We start from the raw sequence: 26,934 nt of genomic DNA on the forward strand, positions 1-26,934 counted from the left end.
GCAAACTAAGACAAAAGGTAAGCAACACAATGCACTAAACCAACATCGCTTGCCCTTTGCGCTTTACAGAGCGGAGGCGAGCGTCTGTTATGTGTGCTGGCGAGCCCGTGACAGTGCATAAGTGGGAGCGAAAAAAAAATAGACAGCAATGGTGGCGGACCAGAGACATGGCACTGCTTAGTAAATCTTAAGCCGCATTGACGAAAACTGATGATGTATGCAATCAGTATGAATGGCATCACTGTGTGAAACACTAAATAAGGCAAGATATGTGTTCAGTTTTCCACTTCGCCGACAGGTGGTCTCCAATGACGACGACGACGAAGCCTAGCGACATCGTCATCATCGAACTCAGAAGCAATAAAAGAAAGAAGAACAACAGAGGAAGGAGTCGTCAGCATAGAACGTTGGAGTGGAGGACTGTTCCGGGCATTCGTCAACGCCGGCCGCCACCCAGCGTCGCCTGAAATCCTGTGCCAGGCTCCGAGAAATGCGGTCTTCCCGGTCAGCGTTCAGTGGTGAGTGCATTGCACTTTTATGATGGGGAGTGCTTTAAAAAGCGTGTTCGTGTGCAGCCTATGACAACTCTACAAATCATTTTTCGCTCGCCTTTCGTAGGTCAGACGCAGATTTTCCGATGAGGCTTTTTGTCGGCCTGAGGACTATTCCATATGTTGATGCTAGGTGTGCATTTGCATTCGATATCTGAAGGAGCTGCACCAGTTCCCTCGTGAACAAAGCGCTTCCCGCGCGTTTATTGGCAGTGTTCATCACGAGGAAGAGACATGGCACGAGACAAGACGGCGCGTCTCCATGGTTGTGCCAGGCAGGGCAGACCCTTACGTGGCTACGTGCCCATGTGCCGTGGCGTCGCATAAACTTTTATCGTGTTCGACGCACCGAAACAAGATTTGTAATGCGCGTCCGTGGTTCTGCCACACCCGGACGCCTCGGGTTACCTAGTCGTACGAAGCAGACGCGTATGTGGCGTCTCAAAATGTGTTCGTGACGACGATACGAGGCTTAGGCCGTGGTTCCGCCCCATCCAGACGCACTTTCTTGAGCCTTAATCAGGCCGCGTCTGGCGTCGCTTACACTGATATTATGTTCGAGGAGGCGAAGTCGGACATAGAGCGCATCTCCTTGACTGGGCCGCGTCGGTCGCATCTCCCGGGCCTTGCGTACTGCGCGTTTCATGCGCTGCGTAGAATTTCTCATTACCGTGAATTTTCCGCGCCGGGCGCAATTGTTACCGAGCCTTAACAGCTCTGGCGTCTCTCGAGCCGTATAGATCGTTCTCGTGAATAACGCAACGAAGTTCGACTTAGAGCACGTCTCTGTGACTGCGCCGCGCTGGATTCCTCGCCGAACGACACAACTGTTGCCTGTCAGGCGCCGCATTGTTTTCAGTCGTGTTCGGTATGACAAACGGTCACTTAGAACACTTCTCGGTTATAGTTCTACCACAGGTGTTCTGTGTTACAGAGCCCTGCACTAACTCGGTGCCTTTCTGGTACAGAATTAAGTCTAGTACAGAATGAATTTTTTGTATTGGTTTTGACGAAGTGACATTTCGGCCGCGTCACCCTGATTGTGCCACCACGGGTGCCCCGTGCTACTGGTCCCTGTTGGAACCGATGCCTGTCTGGCGCCTAATAGAATTTTTAAGGCGAAAGCCTTTCGTGGCTCATGCTAGCGGTGTCCGCCCGTGCGCTGGAATCTCCGCGCAGCGGCTCAACCTCCTCCCCGCCTTAGCAACCGGCACGCCGGTGGGGGGCGCAGCTGTGCATAGCAACCGTGACGTCACACTAGTGGTGGATCGAGCGCGCGCGCGTCGGCGGTGGCAGCTACACCGCCGCTCCTTCGCCAGAGGTGGCGTTGCAGTCGAGTGCGTGAGACGCATGGCTCCGAAGTGGCCCAGTGATTCCGCGCCAAGCGGTTCGGGGAAGCGGCAGTGGGTTGACCACAAGGCTTTCACCAAACACACTTTAGAATTTCCAAAGTGTCTTCGGTAAATTTTTTTATCGCGTTCGATACGACGAAGGGACACAGAACGCTTCACAATACCACATAAGCTCTTGCGGAACGCTTTCAGAAATGGGTGATCGACCGATGAATTTTTTCTTTCTTTCCTCAAAAAGTTCCGTTTGGCACTCATAAAGAAGGAATGCTAGCTAGACGACGACTACTGGCTTCTCTTGCATCAGCAGGCGGCCTTGGCGGTGGGGCCCTCGGTGCAGATGCAGAGGGCGCACTGGTCGACAGTTGACACGTGACTTCGTCACGTGGGTGTTGCAAAGGAAGCTGTGCCCCGCTTTCTTAGCTCCCAGGCAGCGGTGGCAGCCCGACCACGGCAACAGGTGAGGAGGACTGCGAACAGCTCGAACTTTCCAAGGATCACTTGAGTCACGTGGCTAGGGGGAGCGGGTATGGCATTTTCGTTACCAAGTGCTCCGGATTCACAGAAAAAGCTTGGCCTTGATTTACCAATTGTTTTTCTTTAGGCAGTCAGATATGCGTCGGAGAAGTCCATGAGTAATGGTTTATGGTTTAGGGGTTTTAACGCTCTAGAGCGATTCAGGCTATGAGATACGCCGTAGTGGAGGGCTCCGGAAAGTTTTGACCTCCTGGGGTGCTTTAACGTGCACTGACATCGCACTGTACACAGGCCTCTAGAATTTCGCCTCCATCGAAATTCGACCGCCGCGGCCGGGATCGAACCCGATTCCGGCCGCGGTGGCCGAATTTTGAAGCTACGGTACATGGAAGCAAGGAAATTCACTTGCATAGTTGTAAGATTTTTTATTAAGCGTGGAATGCCTCCGTGGGCATATAAATAGCCCAGGAGGTTTTTACACCGTTTTCACACCACCATCAGCGCTGCTTCCGTTCCCGAGGCACTTGCTAGACCGGACTGTCGTTCGTTTTCGAGCCATTTCTTCATGCGCGGCCTTGTCACATAAGAGACCTTGCTCCAGTGACAGCTTGAGCTCTTATTTCGTATTTTAAATTACGCTGCATCATATTAGCGAATACTAAAGAGTCAAATGCACTACGTTCCTGAACCATGCGGAGGTTTCAGATTTTTTTGTCCGCATGACTAAGCGTGCGACGCGGGTCTTTCATGCGGATATCCTCACTTGCTGCCTATTTATTAATGAGAGAGTAGTATATGGCTCTGTCGCGTCAGCAAAAAGTGTCCGGAAATATTGTCCTCACGATTACTTCATCTCAAGAAAAAATGTTCGAAATTGGGATTGTGACCGATAGTGTATGACAAAATGTTGCCGTGGAAAAGTTTGGTTCATGAGGTGTACTAATTAAACGCGAAAAAGCACACTTAGGCGTCAAATAGCCTTGGACGTCGATATAAGCACATGGACATCAGAATAGTCGCGTACGTCGATATAGTATGGGGAAGCTTTGCTTTCGCATTGCCGCAGTGATCTCAAAGTTTTTGCTGTTAAGCCTATATGCTGTAGATGGTGACACCCGAATATCGTCAACTGAACCGTTGGACTCGTATTCAATGCAACCGTGCCAGTAGTTTTTCGATGGAGGCATGTTCTGTGCGATGTCAGGACACGTGATAAAACCCCGGACCGTCCAGATTTATCCGGAACCCTGCACTACGACGTCCCGCGTAGTCTGAGTCGCTTCGGGACATTGAACATCGCACACCACTCCCACCATCACGCCACACCACACCCACGCCACACCTTACCGCACCACACCACACCGTATAGTGCCATAACCGTACCGTACCACACCACACCACACCACACCACACCACACCACACCACACCACACCACACCACACACACCATACACCACACCACACCACACCTTGTGACTGGCGCATGATGGCCTTAGCTGCATGTGTGCCATTAAACCCAACCCAACACAACACAACGCCATTCCTTACGATAGATATCATACGTTGTTTTTTTTCCAATACCGGACGACTGCATTGCAACTGGGTCAATAACGTTCTCTTTTATTTCGTCTTGATTGGCAGCTCGAGCCCTAGCCTGTGTCTGGAGCGTCATCGCCACGTGGGTGCCGCCGACGCCCGGTTTTCGTCCAGCAGCCCCCTACTGCCCCAGCTCTGCCGAAGCAGACTGAGCTCAACGTGAGGACGACTGCCCATGGCTTTGCCCACGTAGCGGATGCAAACAGGACTCCGCCGTGCATTGTCTGAATGCCACAACTAAAAAACTAAACAGAAGGCTTAGCTTAGCATATCAAGAATTTGGTTCTAGCTTGAAATCCGATGCAAACACTCAGAATCAGGGCCCACTTGCCCGAAAAATAAGACAGTCTAGTTTCTTGTCTAATCTTGTTCGCGGTCTAAACCCTATGTCGGTTTTGTGAAAACGCGCATAACTGGTTCACTTCGTCGGTGGACGCCTCAAGCGCGCCACGAACGCAGACAAAGCTTGGGAACTTTTTTAGTCTGCGTAAGGTTGGGAGCTCTACTCTGGGTTCCTGGCACGCATTAGGCTTCTATTTACGCTCCTTTCCTTTTCTGACAACCAAGAGAAATATTAGACCGCGAATAAGGTTTAACTATATTGTCTTAAATGCTTGGAGCAAGTGGAACAGGTTTCCGCGAATCGTCAATATCAGGGGCATGTACTGCCCTACACTGACCTGTACTGCACTACTCTGATATTTTACTCACTGTAATAAGCGTGCATAATTGTGGCTGACATAGGGAGGCGGTCAGACATAGGTTTTTATTTCGGCATGTGTCTCTGAGCACGCCCGTATTCTAAATACCCGCATCCGTTGTTCAGCTTAATCATTGTAATTACGAAACTGCTCAATCGGCGCGAAGCACCTTTCTGGTGAGATGTGCTTTTTTTTCAATTTTGCTTTGAGAAAGTATAAAAGCTACTCTCATCAGCTTGGCCTAGTTCTGTGCACGAGAAACCAGTCGAGGTGGCATGATTTACATAATGATGCAATACGACTAGCCTTCAAAAACTAGTGCGGCGTGACTAGTCGGAGTACGACTTTTCGAATACGTTCATCACTTGCTACTAATAAGCTGTGTCTGCCGAACGAAAAGGTCGCATATGAAGGAACAAAGAACTTCTGGGGAGTGTACATACGAAACGCATTATCTAAAGACTAGCAAAATTAATTTTCGCCATTAATTAATGTCACCTGTTTCTAGTTTCTTGTCGATAGCGAAGTGATTTCTAACAGTGGTTTCCCCTTGGTACAGATTGGGGGGCCTATGGCTCAAGCGGCCGTCGGTGAGCTCACCGAACAAATGAAGACGCTACCATCGTCTGGAAGGCAGACGTCCGCCAATTGACGGGTGAGTGTCTGTGTACGGGGTGAGGCTTTCGGCTTCCTCTTTCTGCAGAAAAGCGCGTTCTCGTAGTATTTTGCAGAAATTTTCTTGCTCATACTTCTATTACCATTTTGAAATCTATTACTAAATAGTAAAAAATGTTTGCTGCTAGTACTATTAATTATAGAGTGAATAATTAGTCATTTAGATAAAGCCAGGAATGTAACTCATATCACTAGCTTTATTTGGGCATATCATGCAATTTTTATATGCTGAAGTTTTATTAATTTTAAGATATATTCGGTAGGGTGTTTAGAATGCTTCTTTTCCAGCCCCAATCGAATAAAATATCAGTTTCGAATCGAAGTTACGAGTGACGATGGCCCTTATTCGTTTAATATGATTACTGTGGTTTGTCCTGTGACGTATGTCTGGATGCCCTCCTGCAGAAGAAGCTGTCAGTGATTTGAGTGTCTCCCTTCGACGCAGTCCTCCTGGCGTCTTCGGTCGGCTTATTCGTCCTGAACTGAGAGCGCTGCCATGACCGCTCAGCTGGCTGTAACGGGGTGAGTACAGTCAATTCCGGTCGTTAAATCTGACCATCCTCATCGGAAAGACTGGACTGTAGCGGAAGACAAAATGCTTGAGAGTAAAGGCTCGGAAAGCATGCATGCTTAATGCTCGAAAAAATTGCCGAGTTTGAGCCCCCTGTCTACAGTCTGCTCACGTCAGGTCGAGTCGAACATTTCATGAGCACATCAGGCCTATGGTTGTGGTCTTCTGGAGGGAGTGATCGGCGCCCGTGTCCACTAAGTGTATGCTGGATACACGAAGTGCGCGAGGAAAGTGGCCGTGCCTTTCCCTGCGGGTGTCGCCTCAGCTGACCAGGCTTTGCTGTTCAATGAGCGCTAGTAGTGGCTCTGATATAAAGGAGTAACGCTAACAAAAATATCGGTGCGTTAGCCTTTCGTTTGTTTTTTTTTTTTTGGGGGGGGGGGGGGGGGGGGGGGGGCGGGGGGGAGGAGGTGGGAACCGAACGCACGCGGTTTGCGGCACCTCCATTAGATAAAATTTCTTTCCAGAACTCCTCAGGAATACCGTCCCAGTTGAGGTTTAAAGGTAGTCAGAGTAAAATGTATTGGCAGCTCTCTCTAATGAGAAGGAACGACCCGGCAGTTAGGCATATCACAGCGCGACACGTGGCTTTATGAAGCCGTAAGGAATTTTTTATGCAATAGGCTCCTAAAAACATCAAACGTGTTCGATCGCTGCCGCTGTGGTCGAATTTCGATGGAGGCTAAATTCTAGAGGCCCGCGTTCTGTGCGATGTCAGTGCACGTTGAAGAACCCCAGGTGGGCGAAATTTCCGGAGCCCTTCACTATGCGTCCCTCACAGCCTAAGTCGCTTTTGGACCTTAAATCTCATAAGCCAAGCCAAGCATTCATGCCACCGTGCAATCCGAATTTATTGTGTACTTCATAGCAAATTTTGGCCTTGCCCACGCATGCCTCACTATTCGCACAGAGTAGTGGCAGCATTTTGCACTTTGTAAAATATGCGTGTGTCGGTGGCTTTGCACAACCGCGTGTATGTTCACCTTGACGCTGCATATTGTACCCAGTACAGGCACCAAGCCAGCAACTGTCTCCTCGTCACCTTAGATGGTGGAGTCATTAACGCCCTCTGCGACACGTGGATGGTGCCTGGTTGATGCGTGTGTTCATGTGAGCCAGGGACAGAGGGTCAAAAAAATATAAACTCAGTACAATTGCAAATTTTTCTTCAATTTATTTTTATTTTCTAGAAATATTCTGGCGGGTTTATAGCAAAAAGCTGTTGCTGAAAGCTCGAAACAGGCCTGCAAAACCACCATCAAGGCAGTAGGCAATAGCTTGATCATGCAGAGTATTAAAGGAAATATAAAATGTTTTACAAACATTAGATGAACAAAAAGCACAGACAATAACTTAAGTAACGTTATATTAACAAGATTTACATTTTGAGAGCAATCCTGTCTCCTCCTAATTGTGGTTTGGAACGTAGATCCGCCCGCAAAGCTTTCGGCTAAACGAAGCCACTCAGAAGCTTGATTTCTTGGCAGTTTTAACATGCAGCACAAACTGTATAATCCCTTATGGAATTTCGTGGCCTCCTCGCACAGCTCAGTGGTCCGTGTTAGAGCACCTCTAATGAGAAAAATCTGTGATGCAATTACCTTCTACACGTTCTGTCATAAAAAGGCTTAGTTATTACAAATATATAATTCCGAATGTATCGCAATGTATCAATGTATCAACAATGTATGACATTGTATAACGTGTAATTTGTATATTTTGTAACTACGCTTATATGATGTTATAGCACCATTAAGCTTTATTCAGTAGCGCTCACGCGCGCGCGCGGTTCCAGGCAGCGGAGAAATTAAGCTTTCGTGGCTACCTCGGATTTCGAAAGCTATTGTGGGGGTCTCCGAGACCGGGATACTAGGCTGAACGCGATCGGCAACCTGTTACCCTCGACGCAGGCAGCAGCCAGAGAACCCGTGGCATCTGAACCCCCCGATGCCGAGGCAGAAGATCCACGGGCCGAAGTGCTTTCATCGCGTGGGTGCCATCGAAGAAGCGGACGGTCGCTTTCCTCGCCATCACAAAAGAATGTGAGGGGGAATGCTCAGGGTGAGGAGAACCATGAAATGTTTGCCCAGTTCCAACCTCTCTCCAATCGCGTGGCTAGCCTATGTACGCGGGCGTCTCTTGCTGCGACTGAACCGGCTGCTTACGCCTAGGAAACTTTCTGATCTGGCTAATGCTCTGACTTGTGCGCATTGTGAGGCCTGCAATATCTGAAAACTCGGTGTATATTATGCCTTTACTTCGACAACTTCTAGCCAGCCCACTCAGCTCCAAGTCCGCTAGGCCTCGTCAGCTCCGTTTTGAAAAGTTTACTGGGGACGTTTTTTAGAGCAAAAAGCTCTACTCCTCTCATGATGAGCCTGAAGGTCATCTGCCTCTTAGATTTGACCTCTAATGGGAGGCACGCTGCATGCGCAAAATCGCGCGTAGCAGGAGCATCATCTTCACCTTTGTCGCCATAGCTGCGCGCATCGCAGTCACGTCCGCCGATGCGCTGGCTGCTGCTCTGCCGCTCCTCTTCGCCAGTTGTGGCATGTGATGTCACGTGATTTGTTCTTGAGCTTGGCAGTCACTTCTTCCACAGCGCCGACTGCCGCTCTAGATGCTTGCTCTGACGCTTGTGGTGCGTGGTGCCTCACGTGATTTGCGCTCGGTGAAACAATTTGCTCTCGATGAAATCTTGAAACGATAAAGATGAACCAAAGCTAAACCGTGTGTAACCCAGCTTAACAGAGCTTTCCGTCTGTATATCCTTGCTGAGCTGAGTTGTGCCACTGCCACTTTTTTCTGGCATGTCACCTTCACGCAAACCGAGAGTGGGAACAGGATGGAGGTACTTGCGATAGTTTTTAGATTGTAGTTTAGGTTGCGGCTGCTGGGAAGACTTTAGTCACCGTTTGATGCTCCCAGGAAGCTTCTACAGAAAATAAAGATGAACCATTTTCTCCGCGGCTTCATAAGTGGGGACAACCTGGCGCCGAAAGAAAACGATGGGCTACTTTTGGGTACACGTGGCATCTGTTCAGCTACTATCCAGAACTGGTCGAGGGCAAGGCGCTTAGGCAAATCTCGCTGTTGGCAGAGTTTAATTCAGATTCAGACGAGATAACACACCTGCTAATATCATATCTTGCCTACTGTAGGTGACTGCTCGTGTTTAACGTCAGCCTCGTGTTGTGACCACCACTAAGGGGACATGAATGACTTTGCTGAACCTTTGATGCTCCCTTGGTGAACTGTAGAATACCCTGTAATGCCCTTTTGCGATGCTGAATTATAAATTCTGTAGTAAATACCATAAAGGAGGCTATGTAAATACGGACGTGCAATTGAAATAATATTACATCCTGTTACTCCGAAGGCGCCCGTGCACTCTGCGATGTGAGGTCATGCTAACCCTATATTGTCTGTCAGAAACCCTCGATTATGGCGTTCCTCATCGCCCATGTGGCACTTCGGAACGTGAAAATCTGTAACTGAAATTTGATTGCACTTAATAGCCAGTAACGTAAATGTTGCAGCAAAAAACATTTTTGATGCAATTCTTCCTTGACGCACTCGTGCTGCGACTGGGGCGCTAACGTCCTAACTCTTTCCTGATGCTCAGCCGGAGTTTCTGGCCAGCCTACCGCCAGTACTGGAGCAAAGTGCGCCTGCTGGGCCTGGACCGTTATCGTCACGTGGGCGCCACTGGGCTCCAAATCCTGCCCAGCACCCATTCCTTGCCCACTGCATCGGAAAAGGCGTGCTGAAGGTGAGGAAGACTGACGCGGCCATTGCGCCATCATCCGGGCTCCAATGGGTGTAATGTAGGGCACAGAGTACAAGCCTGGCTTCATACAAGAGGGCATTGACTTCATTGAAGCTTGCCACATAGGTGGCTTAAAGATAGGTAGTCGCGATTATTGGAATCGTGCGACAAGTGATACACTGACCTAAGTTCATAACCTTCCTTCTGAAATCAGTAAATGAGCGCAGTTCATCAGAATCGTAAAGGCAGCCATACTTTTAGGCTCTTGGACATGGTGGACTGCTCGTAATGTGCGCGCGAAGTTCATCAGAATCGTAAAGGCAGCCGTAGTTTTAGGCTCTTGGACATGGTGGACAGCTCGTAATGTGCCCGAGTTTCAAGATCTCTGCACCCAAAGCTTACACTTAACCAGCCTAATTACACGCTTGCGAGGCTGTGCGATTGGAGGGGGTCCTTCCGTGCTATGAATTAACCATATAACGTAGGGCGTTTCTTCAATATCGGTTAGTGAAAGCGAAAAATCAAGCGGCCAGTTTTACCTCTTATTCAAAACACAAAAAAAAACTTGTTTTCTGTGGTTAACAATAAACCATGAGAGGAACCTTAGGTTTTGGTGTAAAACATGCGACGCCGCGGAAACACTACTCTGAATTGTTTTTCATATTCCTGATACTAAAGCTGTGCGCAAGTCGCGCATGTACGCTACAATGAAAAGACACTAATGGATCGCCCAAGCAGAACGGTAATCGTCCCAATATTGGAAACGTATTCGCAAAGGTCGGCCCTACACGGGACCAGGGTGAAACCATCCATGTGCAATATTGGGGCCGATAACCTGTGCGGCTTGGTGAGGAATTGAGAACTGCTGGAAGATATGCTTAGTGCGCTTCCTGAAAAGCGGTGAAAAAAAAAATGATCACGTGGGATACGATTCTGTGTGTTAGCAAGTGTTCCACGTAGCATCGATTGCCAGCGTGTGATTAAGTGCTTCGTCATAGTGCTCCTTGCTTTCCTACCAGGGAGGACCACTGCTGCAAGCGGCCGCTCCATAGCTCAGCGAGCCGGCCCTGTCTGGAAGACTGTCGTCACGTGGCTGTATGGCTGACACAGGAGCCGGGATTTTTAAGGCCAAGGTGAAGTATATATAATGCGCTCTGGTCACATTTCTGCTGAAAATCATTATATACAAGGTGTCCCAACGAAATGTAACCGAGGTTTCAAGAAGCTTGGTTACATTTATCTGTCCCAGCAAGTATATTGATAGTTTTGAAATCTGCAAATACTTGGTGAAAGAATTATCACAATCATTATTACTACTACAGTACAAAGGGAAATATTTTGGTATTGAGCTATAATGAATATGACCAGAAATAAATAGGCATGTTGAAAATGTACACGCTGGGTGGAGGTGCTAAATCTAAGCGTTTTTAAATTAGACTGTGTTCTGTGCACGAACTGAGAGCTGTTGGGGGTCGTTTGACCTAGTCTTCGTATTCTGGCCGCCGCCTGACCTTAGCCGGTCCGCGTGTTTACGACAGATGCGCCACGCGCTACTGCGCATGCGCGAGGAGGGTGCGCCGCGAGTATATAATGCGCTTGACGGAGCGGTATGTCCTTGCGGGGGGAGGTGGTGACGAGGTCGGCAGCCTTCGGGCTACGGCCATCTATCCGTTTTTTTCAGCCAGCGTTCGCTCCGGCGGACGCGGTTGTTGCGACGCGCGTCTTTACTCTCTTTTTTTCTCTTTACTCTGATTTTTCAACTCTTATCTATCTGCACGTGGCAGCGGTATCAGTCGCAACCAACCGGTATGTCCTCGCTTCGGTGAGCGCGGCTTCGGCCGCTTATCTGTTTTTTCAGCAGCCTCCGCTCCGGCGGACGCAGTTGTTGCTGCGACGCGCGTCTTTTCTTTCCTTTTTCTCTCTCCTCTGATCTTTAACTCTCCGCTATCTGCACGTCGCAGCGGTGGTGGCTTGGCTCGAGCCAGTCGGCAGGCCCGTGCAGTTTCCTTTTCATCCTTCTCTCAGTCACAACAACAGCGTACGCTACGGCGGACGCGGTTGTTGCTGCGACGCGCGTCTTTTGTTTCCTTTTCTTTCCTCTTTCCTCTCACCTTTTAACTCTTCTCTATCCGCACGTGGCAGCGGTGGTGGCTTGGCTCGAGCCAGTAGGCAAGCCCGTGCAATTTCCTTTCCATCCTTTTCTCAGTCGCAATAACGCAACAACTGGCGGGCGCGTTCGACATGGAAGCCAAGGAGAGTGCGGCTGCTGCTAAACGACGCAGAAGAGCGGATAAATAGACTTCTTCTGATCCAGAGGTAGTCGCCGGAGAGCTAGCCGCCGAGCAACGGAGGAAAGATCGAGCCAAGGCGAAACGGGCATCTTAAACGCCGGAACAACGCGAGGAACGCCTGGCGGGAGATTATGGTGCTTTTCGCTATGCATAACCAGGTTTAACCTTAGGTAAGCCACAGCCAATTTTGTTTTCTCTCCGGCCCAAAAACAAATCCCGCAAACCGGAGAGGAGTTGCTGGTGCATATCAATCAATCAATCAATCAATCAATCAATCAATCAATCAATCAATCAATCAATCAATCAATCATTTTATTTCCTTAGAAAAGGAGGAGTACGGGACTAAAAGCTCGAACAGCTTGACGAGGTCCCGACCCCTTGTTAGTTGGCATGACAGCAGGATGACGGCCAGTCTTACACAAAAGTGAAAAAATATCACAAAGCAACGGGTAATACAGAATATTATTAGAGCCAGAATATATATTAGAGCCACCGCAAATGCAAAGCAACGTTCGAGACTTTCAGTTTGTGTGTACAGGTGCCATCCCGGAAAAGGACAGCCCTGGAAGTTTCGCAGGCGTACCTCGGGAAGAGGCTGCCCGAAGCTCGTGGCCGGGGGAGGCGGCCTTAAAAGGCGCGTGTTGAGGTTCTGGCTGGGATAGCACCCGGGCGCGCTCCGTAAATGAGCGGATTTTATTCCCCGAAAGCGCATGTGAGATGCTGAAGCGACGCCAGTGACCACTTGGTAGGCTTTGTTTTGCGCGGGTTTTCGTCCGCTAAAAATATCTGCATGAATGGTGCCTTGGTCTAAATATTTCAGGGTGCTGTTTTTCGAAGCTATCCAGGGCTTGCGAATTTGCATTTTTTTATTGAGCCCTGAATTTGGCCCTGTTGGTTGTCCATGAAAACAGCTAGCGCAAGAAACGAGACGACAGAAAGAGCGCACCACGAGTTCCCTCATGGGGTGTCCTCTCTCTCTGTCGGGGCGCTAGCTGTTGCGCTGTTTAAGCTTAAAGAACTACGCAGAACAAAACATTTACTGGACGCCATGTCACATGGTGTTCAGCAGTAATCACTTTGTTTTGCTCGCATTGAACACTGTCATTTCAAAAAACTGTTACGTTTTGCGAAGACTTCTTGTATAGATTAGTGTTATGATTTGTAACACGCGGATTTTCAATATCTGATTATTTCGAGACATATAACCGCCGTGATGGCTCAGTGGCTATGCTGCTGGGCTGCTGCTGACCCGGGAGACACGGGTTCGTACCCGGCGGCCGCGATCGAATTTCAGTGGAGGCGAAATTCTAGAGGCCCGTGTACTGTGCGATGTCGGTGCACGTTAAAGAACACCGAGTGGTCGGAATTTCCGGAGCCCCTCACTACGGCGTCTCTCATAGCCTGTGTCGCTTTGGGATGTTAAACCCTACAAACCAAACAAGATATCTTCGTGCTCCACGCAGTTAGTGTCGGGTGTTCTGGATGTGCCACGTCGACGCGGCCGAGTGAGCGGTGGCTTCTGGGTCGCCGTGTCTGTCCTGAACTTGAGGTGCATTGCTGCTCCTCAGCTGGTTGCAGCGGTGAGTGGACGCCGATATTATCTAAACTTGATTTGGAACATTTGTAGTCCTCGGGTATACCATACTACGGGGGTGCGAGTGGTTTCAAACCCCCTTTTACACAAGGTTCTCTCCGCATGCGTGCCTCTTCTCAACCAGTTCCACTGGTTGATAAGAACACCGCCATCTCCTACTGCGCATGCGCATTTCATATGTTAGTGACAGGCGCGTGCGACAGATGGCGGCAGCTGTCAAGCACACTAATTCAATGACAAAGAAGCATGGTGTAGAACTATCGATACCGGAAAAGGCACATCAGGAAGGAATTTTTCTATAACTCAAGAGGCGGCGCTGTAATCTTTGAAGCTAGGCCAGGGTGTCTTAGAACGTGCAGCTACCAAAAGAAATTTAACGAGGAAAATGACACATGTGCTGTGTGGTGAAGATCTGTAGGAACAATTGAACTGCTCACACTTAAATATGACGGAATCCATCCTGATGTCGATGCAGGCATAGTCACACTTCCTGAGGCCCTAGGTTTTAGAGATAACAATGGTCTTGTAAATTAATCTGCGGTGAAAGTTAGGAAAAAGCGATTGGGAGATTGGTGGCTGAAAAGCAGAGTGGTGACATAATTGGTTAGAAGTGTAGGAAACTGTAGTGAAAGAAAATGGCGAGTTTTCAGTTTCCAGCACAGGTAAACAAAAATAACGGAAAAAAAAGCCGAGCATGGTGGCAATTGCCACCACCCCGTTTCAAAGGGGGCGCTCCTATCTTCCATCCATCCATCCACACTTGCCATTTCTCTTTGTGTTCCACATGCGTTTGTTTTCAACCAGTGGCCGACAAATTTTTGCCGCTATCCAGAGGGCGCCCCGCCGCATTTTCTGAAAAAGGCGGATTCTAGCTGGCACAATTTCCGCTATTTTATACATTCAGCACCGCTGACTTTACAAGGTTACATTGGGGTTTTCAATGCTGCTGAGAGGTGTAAGGGCCGAATACCTTGTTCGTCGTGTGTGGTGGTCGCCTTATTTTGGGAATCATCAGAGCCAGTATTCGAAGGGGGAACAAGGAAATGTTTGTATGCTGAATGCCAGCAACATAAATAATAGCTTAGTAATGTTCCTTCCTGACTGACTCAAATCATCACGGGTCCGCCGCGGTGGCTTCAGCGGTTTGACGCTCTGCTCCTGACCGAAAAGGCTCGGGATCGATCCCAGCAGCGGCGGTCGAATTTCCATGGAGGTGAAATTCTAGCGGCCTGTGTACTGTGCGATGTCAGTGCACGTTTAAGAACCCCAGGTGGTTGAAATTTGAGGAACCCTTGACTACGGCGTCCCTCATACCATGAGTCGCTTTGGGACTTTAAACCCCCTAAACCAGCCAAACCAACCGATCAGCACTCACTTTCTCTAATCTCCGCTACCTAGATAGTTACGAAATTCAGCTCTTTTTATTCTTTCCCTGTTCCTAGAACTTCTGAAGCCGCGTGTACAGCTATATTGCCTCTAGAAGCTAGGTACCGAATAACCGGAATACTGACCTTGTGACTTTAGAAAACTCATTTCATTGCTGCTATTTTCCCTTTTTTCCGCTTTGTTCCCCTCCCCAAGTGTAGGGTAGCCAACTGGGCATCGCCTGGTTAACCGCCCTGCCTTTCCGTCCTTTTCTCTCTCTCTCTCTTGTACGTTAGGAGCAGCAAGAGCCCGTATCGGTCTGACAATCGGTACAGACGAAGAGGGCGTACGCTTCGGCTGTGCGGTCGTCACGTGGGTGTTACACCAAGCGGCCTGCTGGTCTCCCCGGCACGGTGAGGATAACGAAGAAAAATTTCCCCTTCAAGACTCTTGGTAGCATGCAGCTCTTGTCTTCACAAACCATGTTGGGAATTTTGTTCACAGCAAGAACTACTAAACGGACGATTCCATGGTAGGGAAAGCCAACATAAGTTCACGTGACACCGATAACTCAGGGTCACGTGTCATCACGTGACCAGCGCGAGGCACTTGACCGTGTGCCTGCTGCCGTAGTATTGGTAGCGAGGGTTGCCACAGTGTTTTAGAGCGCAGCTCTTTGGCGCCCGTTTCTGCGTTTCGGGGTTGCCGTTGTCCCTGGTAACCAGCTGAGCCTAGCTGCACGCGCTCTTGGCGCCATTTCTCCCCCACGCCCAAGCCAAAACGCTTAGTCGCCGCCGTTCGGCACTACGAAAAATCTAGGAGCTAAAACCTTGCAAAACGCACCCATTTTCGCTTCCCTGGGCAGCTATTAATAGTACCACTTGATGAGTCGCACCAATTTGCTCTCCCGCATCTCCCTGCGTCCGCGGCGACGAATACAGTGCTTGGGTAATCCTGCACAAAATAGGGACAATCGTTGTCTCCGTACTCACATACTGCTTGCGCCAAACCCTTTAAATAAAGTAGTCTGCTCCCTGACTTGAACATTAAGATCGCAAGCGCAAGCATACAGACGGGTAGCACATGACAACGTCACTATGAATTTTTAGACTAAAAAAAAGCTGTACACTTCTAAAGTATGCAATTTGTATTTGTACGTACCGCCCTGAATGGGCTTGTCTAAAAGCAGCTGAGACGGTTCTCTCCGTAGCAAACAAACTCCGCTTTTAAATAAGGTGCCGGATTCACCAGACAGCGATTGCGTCCGGAGGAAACTACGCATCCATTCCAGCAAGAAAAGCGCTGCCCCACTCGTTTTCGCGATTTGCTATCAAGCGGACGGGTCCCTCGACGGCACTTTTGCATCCGTATATCAGCCGATTAATAGGGGGAGTTCTGTCCCTGTTTCAGGCCTGTATTAAGCATGAAATGCTTTTTTCCTGCGTTTATTGTCTTTCGCTTGTCTTCTCTCACCCAGACTGGGTGCCCTTCTCGGAAGCCACAGCGTGGCCAGATCCCCTCCGCACCGTCCAGCAGCGGCCTGGAGAAGCCACATGCGCACACAGAAGCACAGCCTAGAAAAGGTGAGGATCCGAGGGGTCACTTTCGTGTCACCAACACACTGTGAGATGGCCCGAACTCTGTGTCTCCGCATTTGTAAATACACGATACACGGGCGAAGTCAAGGATTCATCAAATGAGCGTGCGAAGTGCGACGACGCAATTTTATCATGAGGCGTGGCAGCTTCTAGCCTTCCGGTTGCTAATCCTGAATTGCAGGGATTGATGCTGCGTCCCACTTCCAACAGTTGCTGAAGCCAAGCGGAGCAGTTACTGAATTCAGAGCAGTTGCTTCGAATTTTTAGCTACGGAAATAAAAATGGTAGGTGTACCGTAACAGACTGCAGTCGGGCGGAGTTTGGGATGGGAGAAACGCGAGTTAATGACATCTTGGCCGAAATAAAGAGGAAAAATTGCTCCTCTCCCGTAACCGAGAGTAGAGTAAGCATGAAATGTTTACGGGCCTAACACAGGCTTCATTGCTCGGCTTAAGCAGCTATGACGGTGGCGGCATTGAAATCCAGGACGATGCAGAAGCGTACGCGGATACGACGAGACGCAGGCCTGACAAGAATGTATATGCAGCGCGTTCGAATACTCCGCGAGCGTGTATACATCTGCCTGCCAGAGGGGGAAAGGGCTTGAAGGCCAAGCGGCCGGTCTTTTACATACGTGAGTGTGGGACCGCAGCGCCATCCTTGGGGAGGGAGCGAAAGTTTTCCGCCGAAAGCCCTTCTCGCCCTCTTTCTCTAAGCGGCCTTCTCTCAAAGCCCCTAACAGATCACGTATGACAACGAAGAGTATTGTGGCATGTATGTGCTTTTTCCACGCGTTATTAGAAATCGGAAATTATAATTCCGTGCATTATCAAATGCACAGCTGGACTGATATCTTGATAAACATTGAGAAGACACTGGCAGCAGTTATTTTTTGTGACTCGTTTGGAGAGCAACCGGACAGCTTAGAGAGTATCGTTGAATCTCGTTAAGTCTCGTACGGTGCCCGGATGTTCTCGTTTCAGAGCCCGGATGAGTGGAATTCAGAGCCCGGATGAGTGGATTTCAGTGCCCGGATTATAGTTCACTATAGCCCGGATGATGGCTCTCGGTCTCGGCGTGACGTCACCACAATGCCGACAACGGGAGCTAAAAGCATTTCATGCTTAAAAATGGGCTTGGGCAGGGCATGCAATGCGAATGCAAGACAACTGCAAGTCTTTGAGAGTAACGGAATGGATTCCAAGAGAAGGCAAACGTTGCAGGGGGCGGTAGAAAGTTAGCTGGGCAGATGAGATTAAGAAGTTTGAGGGGATACGGCGGGCGCAGCTGGAAAAGTCCAGGATTAATTGGAAAGACATTGGAGAGGCCTTTGCCCTTCAGTGGATGTAGTCAGGCTACTGATGAGTTATTGAACATTGCCGAGAGAGATACTAAGATGGCTACATTCATTCATTCGGTTTCATGGCCCCTGGCTTTTGCACATAAAGAACATAAAGCACATTTGCACATAAAGCCGTCGTCCATTTTCGATCTCCCAGCTAACAGGACCCCTGTCGTTGCGTCGTCCAAACTGTCAGCCTATGCCCTATTACTACTTCTTTTCCTCTAAAACTGCTAATCTTTCCAACACTTACACGTAATAACTGCTTTAAATATTCCTTTTTTCCGCGAACAGTAACGGAGTGGAATCAACTTACTAACGATGAAGTCCTACAGCTATCTGTAACATCATTCATCGGCAACCTCAGTGCACAATAATGTCCTCTGTCATGCATTCCCGTTTCCCATTTTTTTATGACCTGATTTTAATATTGTGATCGTTTGGTGCTCTTTCTTCATTTAATTAATTCCCTATTGACCATGTTCACTGATGACTTGATAGTAGTGTATTTATATGCCCCAAACCTTATTGTACTTTTTTGCTGTGTTACGTCATTGAGCCTTTCATTTTTGCTGTTGTGTTTTTGTTGCTTATTATTAATTTGTGGCCTTTGTACTTTTTTCTTAATATTTGTACTTACCTATATTCTGTATGCTCACCCTGCGAAAATCCCTTCCTGGGATTGTAGTGGGTATGTGCCATTCTAATTGAGGCGAACCAACCAACCAATTTAACCAAGATAACCATTGGTTCTTAAGGGTAACGGAGTGGATTCCAAGCGAAGGCAACTGTAGCAGGGGGCGGTAGAGAGTTGACTGCGCAGATGAGATTAAGAAGTTTGCGGGGACATGGCGGGCGCGGCTGGAAAAGTCCAGGATTAATTAATTGGAGGCTTTTGCCCTTCAGTGGGTGTAGTCAGGCTACTGATGAGTTACTGAACATCGCCGAGAGAGATACTAGAATGGCTACATGCATTCATTCGGTTTTCGTGGCCGCTGACTGCTTCCGTGTCGGCTGAACTGAACGCGGCATTCTTTCACCGCAGACTGCTTGTTGGCGACTCGCACCACGACCTGCTTGTAGTCACCGCCAGCGGTGCTCTCTGGTTTCGGCGAGGGCTTACCTGCCAAAGCCCCCTGTAAGTGATACCCACGTTGTTCGTCACTACTTTCCAGGTGCATTTCAGTGGCACAGCACTCGGACAGCGATAAGGCAAGCGAGCGCAGAGGGCGTCGTTACACACGTGAGTGCCGAATTTGTTTTAACTGATTCGTTGGGCCCTTTCTTCTACCTTGGGGAAACGAAGTCCTCCAGGGAACCTTACTGGCTGACTAGTGACTCTGTTCTTGTTCGAAATATGGCGACGTGTTACGACTCAATTTGGAAGCTATCTGCCGTCTCGCCCCCTAAAACCTTTTCCGAGTAGGCCAATATGTCGGTGCAGTTTGAAATCGGACCACTATTCTTTATTACACTTTTGAGTTAATGTTCACTGCGGCACGCGCTCATAAGTTTCCCTGGCTACTCGGGTGGCCACAGTTGACCACCGTCTTTTAGCGCCTACCTCCACTGGTTCCAGTGGTCCGATTCGCCGCCCGCGCCCAGAGAAAAATTACCTGAACAGACCACTCGCTAAAATAATTCTAAGGTGAAAGCCTTTCTTGGCTCATGAGTGGCGTTCGTCAGGCAAGACAGATCCGTAGCCATTCCAAAACTAGCCGCGTAGCAATCCAACTGGCTAAACAGTCCTTTCTCGGTTCATCAGTGGCGTCCGCAAAAGTAAAAAACAAAACAAATTAAATTTGTAAGTAAAAATTTACAACAAAATAGTACAAAACACAAAATAAAATAAAAATAACAAGCGACCGAAAAAATGGAGGGAGAAAGAGATGGTTTATGGTTTGAGGGCTCTTAACGTCCCAAAGCGACTGAAGCTGTAAGTGCTGAAAGTCCCAAAGCGACTCAGGTTATGAGGGACGCCGTAGTGAAGGGCTCCGGATATTTCGTCCACCTGGGGTTCTTTCACGTGCGCTGACATCGCACAGCACACGTGAGAGAGAGAACGAGAGGACAGGGAAAGGCTTTCTAATTTCCGCTCTCAAGCAGACTTAGTGCAAAGCTGTAATTTATTCGGATGGGCCATGGTGGCAGACCAGGATAGGTTGCGCCGCTATTAAGAGATTTGCGTGTACCAGGTCCGATGAGGCATTGCATTTCGCGATTCATTAGGTTCAAATGGGTGAAAATTGGTGCTTCAGATATAGCTGTGGCTTATTCACCTCAGATGAGGGCAAAAATCTTTATTGTTACACAAATTATTCCTTCGTTGTCGCAACAATCTTTGTGCCTGCATTCCAGGTGGCTCTGGATGTCGCGGCGCTTTCCTGATGGCTTCGGAGAGCATCGCAACGAAGCTGCCTCGGTGAGTGGGCAGTCTGCATTCCTTGTAGCGCTTGTGTGAAAAACTTGAGATCACTGCGGAGACTCACATTAGAGCAACGCGAAAGCAAAACGCCCACATACTATATCGACGTCCCTGGCTGCTCTGATATCCATGTACTATATCGATGTCCATGGTTATTCAGACGTCTAAGCGTATTTTTTCGCGTTTAATGAACTAATTGAACCTCATTATCCAAATATTGCGCTCGGCAACATTTTATCACACACTGTCACAATCACACTTTCACACATGGATTACATCGCTGCAGACACTTTTTGCTGACGCGATAAACCCATATAATGCTCTCACATTATTAAAAGGTGTTGAATCGGCTTTTAGACTGAGCGAACGTGAAATTCGGCATCAGGGATATTTTCTTTTTTTTTTCACGACTGAAATGGCCAGCTTTGAATAGTGGTGGGTAGAGCTGGAGACGGAGGGAATAGCACAGTGGGTGAGGGAACAAACTGATTTTATTGACACGAGCGCCGCATGTAGTCAGCAGAACAGGCCATCGATGTCCCTCAGGGTAGAGGGAATTCCAGGAGATGGCAATGTTAACGAGGGCCAGCGTTGGGTCAGGAGGCGGAGTGTGAATGCGGTGGGGGAATCGACAAATCGCCTGTATTTAGTGAGTGCATGGGCTCTTAAACGGCCTGAGTTTAGAAAAATGTTCGAACAAAGAGACAGCTTCTCCAGACACTTTTTGCATACCTGTAGTGAGGGTTGTGTACCAGAATCTGTGCAGATGTGTTTGAAGCCAGGTGCCTGAATGCGAGTTTTCAGGCTATTAAAACCGCGTAGTTGGTCACTATAGTGCATCTTCTAAAATGTGAAGTCTTACCTAATCACGTGCCAGGGTGTTTTTGTACAGCATCCGTGGCCCCTCTATGCCCGCCCTATCAATTATTATTTTCTACTAGCCTTAGACCTTTGCACCGTGCCTGCCACTATTGCAATTGAATTCCTGGAATCGTGCCCGCTCTCTCATTGAAATCAGCAGACCATCTCACATCTCTCCTCTGCATACATTTGCCACGTTTGTGGCATCGCTCTTGCCAAGCCTCTCCACGTTGCTTTTTGCAAGATTTTCTTTATTTTTCTGTGTCCCAGTCTGGCTGTTTTCCTTGGAAGCCAATTCTAGGCCCCATCGCCCGCACCGCTCTCAGCTTCGCTTTGAAGGATGAGCTTCTGCGGCGTACGCCGAGTTCGTCACGCCAGTGGATGCGACTCCAAGCGGAGCATCTGCTGCGAGCCCAAGGCAGCTCGCGTGCACGAGGTGAAAAAGAATGATGCCAATCTTAACTTCTACACTAGCTGCAGGATGGCGCACCAGGTGTGCTTACGGGCGCTTTTTTTCCTTTTTCTTTTTTTAGGTAGCCTTGAAGATCGCAATGCTGTAGAAGTTGGTCTAAACTACAAGGACTTTACGTCGGGCTACACGGCTCTCCACTGGGCCGCCAAGTACGGAAGTGAGGAGATGTAATGCTCATTGCCAGCTCCTACAACCTCAACCCCAAAGTAAAGTCGGTGAGTGATGGTGAGCTTTGTTGTTCGGGGAAACGGGAAAAATGAGCCTTGGCAGAATGGCTCGCTTCAGGGGCCTCTGCTGCGGGGTTAAGCGGGCATTTCCTCGCACTGGCCTGCACGAGAGCCTGCAGTGAGCCAGAGAACACGAGAGCCTGCACGAGAGCCCGCGGGTGATCTCGGAGGCCACGGTTGGGTGCCGGTCTTTCGCGAGGGGTGCACTTGGCGGCACGTGTGGCGCCGGCGTGCCCGACTTCTTCGGCATAATGTCGGACGTCGCCTGCTGCACTCAGACATTTCTTCACTTTTTCTTTGAATTTTTAAAACCAGGTGTCCTCTGCCTTAGATGAGAACGATAAATTACGATGGGAGGGTTTGCGTCGACGGAGTCCGACTTTAGTCCTTGACCAGGACTTTTAAACAATCGCGAGTAATTAAGGGACCCAGAGGACGAATCCAAGGGGGCTTTGTCGATAGTTGTTAATATTTTGTGGGCAAATCCGGGAGCAGGCTTGTCTAGAACAGCTCTTGTAGCGCTATCCGGAGAAAACAGATAGAATAATTAAATAAGGTACAGGATTTCACGGACACCTCTTTGAATTCGGGTGACGCTTCACAGTCACTGAAGAGAGAGGCGCGAGCACAGTCCCCTTATTGTGACAGTTTCGCCATGCATTCACTTCATTTGTGTCAAAGCCCCTCGCTACGGCGTTCCAGACAAATCTGCTCCTCACTGTATAACCACTGTACGAAGTTACAGAAAAAATAATTGGGGGGGGGGGGTGATTTTAATCTTTATTAAACACAGAAATTCGGGGACGATGGAAAGGCTCCCTGCACGCCTGAAAAGCAGACCGCTAGTACCGAAAACTTTTGACCCATCCTTTATACGTGCACGCCTGAGGCAGTGCCTGTTCCCGATCTGGGTACTGTCGTGCTACTAATCAGTTAACAAGAGATCGATGCGATGTATCAAACTCACGAACTTCTCCTAAATCATGCATCTTGTGGTGTATTGGCGCACAGTCGTAAACAGCGACAAACATTCATGAGTGTGTACATGGATGCTTTTTGCAGTACGCACCGGCGTTTTGGATGTGCCCCCTGTATGAAGCGGGCCTTATTACCTGAGTATCCTTGGCCGTCCCGAACTGCGTATGTTGGCTTGCTTACTCCGCATTTCGATGGTGCCGTAATGCAACAATGCCAACTAGCTGTGCGATGTCGGAGCAGGGAACCTCAGGCGGGCTGAGTAGATCAGGCAGCATAGAATACGGCGTCCCTGATGCCGAATTGGGACCTCTGGCTACCCCGTATCATACCAAACTCTGCATACAACCATTACTACATTCAATGAATGCACGTAATTGTTGCGAAACCAAGTTTGCGTATCCGATGCAACAGCAACAGGATGCTGCATGTTTTGGTGCTACGTTCTTCCTCTAACAGATTCAGATGAGCAGCTTACAATGGACAAAATCACCGAAAAGATATTGACTCCTGGCGCAGTGATGCAGCGGTTAAGCGATACGCTACTGCCCTGCGATGGGAGGTTCTATGGGAGGTTCATATGTGCGATAAAGGTTGCTCTTTCCAGCAACTTCTCGGGACGATTCATAAGCCGCCTGCTGCGGTGGGCAAGCTGTGATGCCGTCACAAGGTCGCCTGACCTAACTGGCCAACGTACCTCCTAGGCTGCTTCTACCGGGGATTTTTCGCCGCATTCAACGGCGCCGGCAACGACGAGGGATATTCTGCGACGCGAACTCCCTAATGCTATCGCGTTCGGTCGCTCTGTCCCGTGCTCCTGTCTTCTTTAAGAAAAACAGCGCTTGCAGACAAAGGACCAGAACAAGAAGGAAACACAATTGCGCTGTTGTGTTCAGCGCAGTTGTGTGTCCTTCTTCTTCTGGTCCTTTGTCTGCAAGCAGTTTTTCTCAAGGATGTACCCCAACCAACTCGCCCAGCAACACACCTCTTGTCTTCTGCGTGTGTGTGTGTGTCTGGTTTTTGGCCCCTTTAAATTACAATGAATTACCAACTAGCCTAACAAGAAATTCTCTTACGCGTTAAAACTAGTGACCTCCAATCATATTACGCCCAGCTGATGTAGCGCGAGGCTGGACACTGGACTGGACCCACAGAACGCGGTAACGGACGAAAATTAGTGCCTTGGCTTGGTGTCGCTTGGATTGCACAGCTTCCTTCCCTACACTCCCCCCCCCCCCAAAAAAAAAAAAAATGTGAAGGTAATGAAATCACGGAAGCCCTTAGTTGAGCGGTGTAACCTTCCGCACAGGAACAGAGAGATGTCCATTTTCTTTGGCGACCTGCAAACCGCAAAGCTCAGCGCAGTGTCCTGCCCGGCTTCTGACGTCAGCGAGGAAATGTCTGCGCCCTTCTCGGGCTCCAAAACTTTTTGTTGCCATCTCTGAAGCCGGCTGGCTGCAACCGCAACCGCGATAGTAACCGCGATAGTAACGTTCTGTCTTTGTCTTCAACCAGCAGCGAGGTGCCTTGAGGACCACACCTTGGGTGCCGAGGCAGCAGAAGGAAGTGAAGTGCTGCCATCCCGTGGGTGTCGCCAGAAGCAGTGGCCCGCTTCCTCTTTACCACGTCGACGGAAGCGCGGAAAACAAGGGCCCTAGGTGAGTATCGTCATGAAAACCAACATGACTTGCACAATTCCCTTGCTTGCTTCAATCACGTGACCAACGAGTGAACGCGGACAGTCTTTTTACCAAAATGCTTCGCTTTCAACAAAGAAAGCTGCCCATGCAACCAACTACTGTTGCCTAATGGCATGTATTTATTCTCCCAGTCCAGAGTGAGTTTTATTGGTCTTGCATACAAAGGGAACCAGCGAAAATAGACGCAAGACAAGAACAAAGAAGGCACACACCACAATCCAGTGTTGTGGTGTGTGCCCTTTTTTTTCTTGTCTTGCGTCTATTTTCGCTGGTTCCCTTTATATGCAATATGAACCAAGTAGCCCAGCAGTTTGCACTCCTGAACTTTTATTTGTATTTTTCTTAAGCCGTGAAAAATGCACCTTAGTGGTCAGTGCATGTGAACAACGAGGCAAGAGGAATCATAAGTCTGAGAGAAAGTGCAAATAAAAGGCGATTAATTGTCAAAAACAAATTTAAAAATATATTTTTGCCTCTTGGACATAATATTTTTGCATACCTGAACAATCTCCCTCTTCTATGACAAGGCCGGTTTTTTTTTTTTTTTTGCGTGGGGGGGGGGGGTGTTCTCGGCCGACCGGTGGGCGCCACATTTTTCGGCGTAACGCAACTCTCCAACGTCCGAACTAGTTTTACGCATCATATATACTTCATCTCGCCTCTTGTTCTCGCTGGAATGGAATCAACGATGGCTACAGGACTGTTTCCGCAAGTCTTGCAGTTCTCAGGTGTTTGAGGGCCCACTTTGCAAGTCAGAACCTCGCGTTCCTATACTTCCTTTCAACTGCGAGCAACGTGTGAGAAGGGTTGTATCCCCAATGCAACCTCGGCATATATGGCAACTGCCGAATTTTAGCGCGTTGACATTACTGCTGCCGTTTTCGCAAAATTTCTCTGTCTGGTGCTTTGTGATGCCGCTTTGTGGGATGTGCACAGGAGGTGAGAGGTGGAGAGCAGCTGAAGCCGCAGCCAGTGGAAGAAATAGGTGGGGGGGGGGGGGGGGGGGGGTGTCGTGAAAGGAGGAAAGCGCTGCATGAGTGCAATGGGGAAAGAGTTGGTGGATGGTGGTCAGTACGGAGAGTGAGAAATGGAGGTGGAGTGTGACCACTACCGCCAAGTACGAGCGTTCCGCGAACGGACGCATTGCGCGAGTAGATCGCGTGTACAGGAACTGCAGAAAGAAAACGCTTACTCTGCCTCGTGAATCGCATTCATCGTCTGTGAGTTTTGTTTTATTCAGGCGAGCGTTTTCAAAACATTTTCGCAGATCTGCACAGTGAAGGACATTTCATGCCGCTAATCTTCTGGTCGGCCAAAGACGCAAACTGCCCGCATTCTGGAACTGATCACGAGGACACGTCATGTCCAATCCTGTTTACGCAATTCCGTTGGTTCCTCAAGCCCACACGGCACGGCGACCACACTGCCATGTGTCTCGCGTTTCCTGCTAACAACGTCTTTGCTGAAACTGCATTTGCCATTGCATCAGTAATTTTGTTGCCAAAGAACATGCTACAAAGCTTGTGCTGTGAATGCCTAATAAGATTTGGCGGCTAGTTTGGAAGGGAACATCTCTCAGTGCAAGCGGCTACTCAAGATCTTCACCATTATAGCAAGAAAGCTGACAAAACGACAGGGTGAAATGCTGTTGGAAGGTACTACTCTGAGGCCTGATTTGTCGACTTTTTTTAGAAAGAGGTCTCTTAAATCTGGGCCATTATTGTGAAATCAACTCTAGGAATTCGATTGCAAAAAAAAAAATTATAGCTTTTTCGGTGCAAAGAGGTGCATCAACTGCTCGATGTCTTTCAGTCCTGGGGCATGCAGTCTCTCCAAAGAGCTTTTTCAACATGTTGCACATCATTTGCTTGCCCCTATGGGGTTAGACAGGGCGTTTTTCGCGTTTCAGAAATAAAAATAAAAAATTTGGCAGAGGCTTAGCTTGGTTAAGCCCGGTAAGTTGCGAAAGCAATAGCCCTGGCTGCGCCTGGTTAGCCTGGTGGTGTGTCTTGGTAGCGCTCTTAGTAAAGCTTATTTATGAAAATTGGCTGTGGCTTAGCTTGGTTAAGCCCGGTAATTGCGAAAGCAATATCCGTACCTACGCCATAGTACAGCTGGTAGTGTAGCTGGTGGTGGTGCTTGCGGTTAGACTTGATGGATCGGTTATACAATACAATCCCATCCAATCCATTCCATTCCAATCCATTCCAATTCATTCCAATCCATTCTAATCTAATCTAATGTAATCTAATCTAGTCTAATCCAATCCAATCCAGACAGTCTATAGACTTGTTATAGACTCTATTGCCTTCCTATAGGTATTTTTGCCTATTCATAGTCTATAGATTGTCTATAGACTGTCGATAAGATTTCTATTGCTTATAGACTGTTCTTT

General features: G+C 48.7%; 2 protein-coding genes across 15 annotated transcripts in view; both read left to right on the plus strand.

Annotated features, from left to right (window-relative positions):
• Window positions 1–352: 352 nt before the first annotated feature.
• On the plus strand, window positions 353–11,696 carry LOC149348586 (uncharacterized). Of its 7 annotated transcripts, none has more exons than XM_089588195.1 (7): window positions 353–518; window positions 2,208–2,360; window positions 4,019–4,132; window positions 5,234–5,329; window positions 7,831–7,981; window positions 9,546–9,692; window positions 10,709–11,696. In XM_089588195.1, the coding sequence occupies exons 5-7, from the start codon at window positions 7,973–7,975 to the stop codon at window positions 10,739–10,741; spliced, it is 189 nt and encodes a 62-aa protein (XP_089444321.1). In that variant the 5' UTR covers window positions 353–518; window positions 2,208–2,360; window positions 4,019–4,132; window positions 5,234–5,329; window positions 7,831–7,972; the 3' UTR covers window positions 10,742–11,696. The 7 variants fall into 7 exon arrangements, 3 of the variants coding, with proteins under 3 accessions (XP_089444321.1, XP_089444320.1, XP_089444319.1); XR_016292785.1 differs by having other exon boundaries at window positions 354–518; window positions 2,211–2,360; window positions 10,709–11,675; XR_016292782.1 differs by having other exon boundaries at window positions 366–504; window positions 10,709–11,681.
• Window positions 11,697–13,441: 1,745 nt separating this feature from the next.
• Window positions 13,442–26,934, plus strand: part of LOC149348587 (uncharacterized) — a 176,909-nt gene continuing 163,416 nt past the window's right edge. For 7 of the 8 annotated variants that reach the window (XM_089588203.1, XM_089588206.1, XM_089588209.1 and 4 more), the window contains exons 1-9: window positions 13,442–13,560; window positions 15,236–15,352; window positions 16,417–16,522; window positions 19,055–19,122; window positions 20,238–20,301; window positions 21,436–21,601; window positions 21,699–21,852; window positions 22,927–23,004; window positions 24,358–24,497. The gene's annotated coding sequence lies outside the window, so the exon portion shown is untranslated. Of the gene's footprint in view, window positions 13,561–15,235; window positions 15,353–16,416; window positions 16,523–19,054; window positions 19,123–20,237; window positions 20,302–21,435; window positions 21,602–21,698; window positions 21,853–22,926; window positions 23,005–24,354; window positions 24,498–26,934 lie in introns of all 8 variants that reach the window. The other variant, XM_089588204.1, reaches the window with a different exon arrangement.

Source organism: Amblyomma mixtum, chromosome 4 (assembly GCF_055824585.1).
Source record: "Amblyomma mixtum isolate Tamu chromosome 4, ASM5582458v1, whole genome shotgun sequence".
NCBI classification, from domain to species: domain Eukaryota; kingdom Metazoa; phylum Arthropoda; class Arachnida; order Ixodida; family Ixodidae; genus Amblyomma; species Amblyomma mixtum.

Coding starts and splice junctions, on each gene's coding strand:
- LOC149348586 (XM_089588194.1), top strand. Junction 2,361..4,018: donor CAGCCCGACCACGGCAACAG/GTGAGGAGGACT, acceptor CTTGATTGGCAG/CTCGAGCCCTAGCCTGTGTC. Junction 4,133..5,233: donor CGAAGCAGACTGAGCTCAAC/GTGAGGACGACT, acceptor CCCTTGGTACAG/ATTGGGGGGCCTATGGCTCA.